This window comes from Pteropus vampyrus, unplaced genomic scaffold (genome assembly GCF_000151845.1).
Source record: "Pteropus vampyrus isolate Shadow unplaced genomic scaffold, Pvam_2.0 Scaffold239, whole genome shotgun sequence".
Taxonomy (NCBI): domain Eukaryota; kingdom Metazoa; phylum Chordata; class Mammalia; order Chiroptera; family Pteropodidae; genus Pteropus; species Pteropus vampyrus.
In genome coordinates, this window is record NW_011889020.1 from 730,048 (window position 1) to 734,402 (window position 4,355).

The window sequence follows — 4,355 nt, forward strand, 5'->3', positions numbered from 1 at the left end:
TACATGTGGCAGGGACACCGCCCGCCCTGGCCGGGGACCGAGTCTGAAGACGTTAGTCCCGAGGCGGGCAGCTCCAGGGCCTGCAGTCACTGGGGTCCCGGCCCCCTTTCCCTGACCCAGGGGAGAGACGGAAGCCGATCCAGGAGGTGCCCTGGGCCGGTCTGGCGGTGACGGAGCCCAGGTGCCCACATCGTACCGGTCCCCTCGGTCCCCTCGCCGTGTGGGCGAGGCCCAGGCACAGGTGGCCTCTTGCTCACCCGGCCACAGCAGAGCTGCCTGCCCGGGGCTCGGCCGGACACAGGACCTGCCACCCCTGTCCCCCGAGACCCTGCTCACTTGTTGTAGAGGACGATGTCCGGCCGCCAGATGAGCTCCGAAGGGATTCTGATGGAGGTGACATTCTCGTAGTCACCCGGGTCCCAGCGCAGCTTGTAGTCATGCCACTCCTGGGGGGGGCAGGAGAGAGCCACGGCTGAGAGGGGGAGGGGGGCAGGGCGGGGGAGCAGCGGAGGGCCCCTCCCACTCACCTGCTTCACCCACACGTTCGTGGTCATCATCTGGTTCTTCTCGTCCTAGGACACAGATGAGAAGGGAGGTTGTGACCCCCTCGCTCTGGCCCCGAGTGTCCCACAGGATGGGCCACTGCCGAGCACAGGGAGGGAGTGAGTACCTCGTCTCTGGAGGCAACCAAGCCCAGGATGGCAGGCCCTAAGGGGACTCAGGGGTGTGGGGACAAAGGACCCTGACCCTTTGCAGAAGAAAAGCAGGGACAAGGTTTGGTCGACTTCCTAGCCACCCGGGGCCTGGCTCTCCCCGGCCACGGCGGGTGTGGGGAAGGAGGGCAGCTTGTCACCTGCATCACGCCCTCCCTGCTGGTCGGGCAGCCCCTCCGCACGGGCCCCCTCCTGCTGCCACCAAAGCCACCTTGGTATGCACGGAGCCCCACTCACTGCCCAGACTGGGGTCAGGATAGGGCCTTGTGTCCCAAAGGCACAGGCTTGGGTGCCTCCCTGTCCTGCTCCCGCAGGGGACAAGCCCCTAGTCAGCCCGTTCAGGGAGAAGAAACCATATGCCCTGAACCCCCAGGCACTGCCCTGGGTCCTGCTCTCCTGCGGGTCCACCTGGGACAGGCCATTCAGCGTACCAGGTGGGACACCAAGGAGCAGTGTGACCTCAGCAGAGGCTGGAGCTGGTGCCCGGCGGTCCCGCCCTTCTCTCCAAGGGGACAGCCTGCCCTTGCCATGGCCCATCCCCCACCCCGAGGCTGGAAGGAGCTTCAAGGTGACAGGGCCCGGCCTCCTTCTCTGCATTCATGCAGTCAGCCCAGGCCCAGGGAGCAGCGGATGCTGCGGGCTCCTCTGCAGGCGTGAAGTCACCCACGCAAGCACCCGCCTTGGGACATGGACCTGCAGCAAATACCTGAGCCCCGCAAAGGGACAGGCAAAGGTGGCTCAGAGGCAGGGCAGCCCCTTCCACGCACGATGTGGCCACGGGCCTCAGACCAGTGCCCAGCACACCGGCGAGCACGGCTCACCAGTACACGGCAGGGCCCGGGGTGCTGGTCCCATCGCTCCTGTGCTGCCCCAGGCCTGGGGTCTTGGAGCTGGGTGCTCCCTCCCAGCCTCAGCCTCTCCCAGGCAAACTAGGGAGATGGGTGGTGTGGGGAGCGAAGGGCTCAGGGAGACGGCCGAGCCGGGCCACGGTGCAGCCGACCTGGGACCTCGGGCGGCAGCCAGTGGCTGCCTCCACCAGCCGCTGCTTTGGACCGTGCTCACAGCCTCATCACTCGGGGAGCCCCGGCATCCCCCGCTGCCTCTGGCTGTGCCCCAGCCAGGAGCACTTCGCAGGACCAGTTCCAGGTCGCCTGCAGGCAGAAGCCTGGACACAGCTCAGGACAGGGTGTGCTGACCGGGTCTCCCCGCTAATGGGGCCTTTCTGTCCTTCTGAAGGTGGCCACAGCCCCTCTCACCTCCTAAAGCCCCTCAGATGTCACCCTCTCTGCCCGTGGTGGCAATGCCGAGCTCATCCTATTTCACTAAGACAGAGTGACAGCCGAGGGTGTCACCATGACAGCACCCACCGGGCACCCAGGCCTCCACACCCCTCACAGAGCCGACTGGATGTTGGGGTCCCCAGCAGGGGATGGGTGGGCATTAGGGGACAGCTGCAACCCCTGCGGCTCGGTCCTCGTGTGGAAACCCCAAGCCCTTCCAAGCCCAGCAGGCCGTGGCCGTCCTCCCGCTGAGTGAGCCCGCTCCCCAAGGGCCCGCCCCGCCAGGCTGGAGCCACACCTGAGGCCCTCGGGTCCCCACGCCAGGCTGCACACCCAGCACCAGTCAGATCGCCACTGCAGGGTGGGTCCCAGCCCCTCCAGAGCACCCTCCCAGCAGCCCCCTTGTCCCTAACCAGGAAGGTAAACACTCCCCAGACCTGTCCGAGACTCACCGGACCGGAACCGGCATTCCAGACCTGCTGGTAACGGGGAGGGGGACTCCTGGACCAGCTCGGGGTCAGGTCCTGCCCCACCTGGGGCAGAACCAGCACAGAAGCCCCCACAACCCGGCCCCAGGCCACTGCCTTTTGCTCCTGAAGGTGACAGCCCTGACCTGCAGCCGAGAACCTGGCACTCTGGTTTCCCACGCGGGTGAGGGGAGGGCCGGGCCAGAGCAGGGCACGCGGAACCCGCCTCCCCTCTGGATCCCAGCAGCAAGGCGCTGCTGCTGTGCTCGGGCGGCCCCCCCCAGCTCATCCAGGGCCCCCGTCCATCTGCTGAGGCCCGGAGCTCCCGGCTCGGCAGCCCCACCTACCACGTCAATGAGCTGGGCGATGGACAGGCCGAAGTGGACAAGGACCACATCCGAGATGTTGGCCACTGGCCGGGACCACTTGTTGTAGCCAGAGAACAGCTTCTTCAGCAGCCGCTCCTCGGCGTGGGCCCGGGTCTCCACGTGGCTGCTCGCTGGGGACAGGCAGGCCGGCAGCTCAGGGGCAGGGTGCGGTGGCTCCAGGCTGTGCTCGGCCACCCAGCCTCCTTCCGGCTCCTCTCGGCCCATTCCTCACCGCAGGCCCTTTGCACGTGCCGGCCTCCGCCCCGTCCTCTCCCCCACGTAAATGTCACTTCCTTAGGGACCCCCAGGCCGCTCAGGCCCTCCTAGCCCTGCACCTAGCCACGGAAGTGGACAGCCGTTCCGACAACACTGGCCTGGTTAAGTCCCTGCCTGAGGCTTTATCTGCAGCGACCAAGGCCTGAAGGGTGAACACGTGGGGGGCAGGCCCAGGAGGGAGAGGGAGGAAGGGGAGCGAGGGTCCAGCTGGCCAGAGCCTGCTTCCCATGCTTGCCAGCAGCCCCGGGTTAGTTACTTTACTGCCACCAGAAGAAGCTATTGTCCCCTGATGCCTGAGGGGCATTTTAAGTGCTAACCCTGAAAACCAGCCCAGCACCCTGTGTTCTTGGATGGGCACCCAGACTGCCCTCCATGAAGGCTGGAGCGAGCCCCACCACTGGGAAGGGGCTTTCTCACCTGCCCAGCCCCATGGCCAGTCAGCGGTCTGAAGGCCCCCTGCCTCCTCTGGCTCCGACTTGGGGGGTCTCCAGGAGAGGCCGGGGGACCTGCCCGTGGCCTGCTCCTCTCGGCCCTGCTCAACTGTGAGTCAGCTGGGGCCGGAGGGGGACTCGTGCACCCTGGGGTGGGTCCTGGACCCTGACACTGCACCCCACACCCAGAGTGAGACCTTGTCTCCAGGTGCCTTTGACCAGGAAGGTGTAGCCCCCTTCAGTGGTGGGGGGCGGGGGGCAGAGGTTCGATTCCCTCCACTCCCCCTGAATAAAGAGGAGCTGCCCAGGGGCGGGGAGGGGAGGGGGCTGGGCCTCCCTTTGTCCCTTTGAGCCTGGGGTGGGGGTCAGAAACACACAGAGGCCACTCCTCTGGTCCCCCAGACTGAGAGCCAGTCGGGTGGGGGTGGGGCGGGGGGGCACATGGGGGACCGGGTGGCGGGGGGCGGGGCACATGGGGACCGGGGTCTGCAGGTTAATCTGGCCTGATGGGGACAGGGTGAGTGGGCCCCCGCCTCTCTCTCGCCAAGTTGGAGCTTCTGGGTCCAGCTGCGGAGAGGCAGCCCCCGCCCCAGCCAAAGCCCTCTCCCCGCATTCGTGGGCGGGTTAACTCCTTGCCTGCCAGCTCAGTGGCGCCGCAGGACAGACCCTCCGAGGCTGCCCCGTTGTGCGCACCCCCGGCTCGGGACGGCCGCCAGGGTCCTCCCCCACTCCGTTCAGCTACCCGAAACTTACCGGGTAGGAGGCCGGCCCCCAGAAGCAGCAGCAGCGGCAGCGGCGGCGGCTGCGGCGCCCCGGGGCC

The 4,355-nt window shown here is 67.3% G+C and overlaps 1 protein-coding gene across 1 annotated transcript in view; it reads right to left on the reverse strand.

Annotated features, from left to right (window-relative positions):
• CHRNA4 (cholinergic receptor nicotinic alpha 4 subunit) overlaps positions 1-4,355 on the reverse strand; it is a gene marked incomplete at its 5' end in the record, with an annotated part of 10,318 nt that extends 5,963 nt beyond the window's left edge. The window contains 4 exons of the mRNA XM_023519901.1: positions 337-446; positions 528-572; positions 2,808-2,959; positions 4,289-4,355. Of these exons, the coding sequence (XP_023375669.1) occupies positions 337-446; positions 528-572; positions 2,808-2,959; positions 4,289-4,355 (374 nt within the window). The remainder of the gene's footprint in view (positions 1-336; positions 447-527; positions 573-2,807; positions 2,960-4,288) is intronic.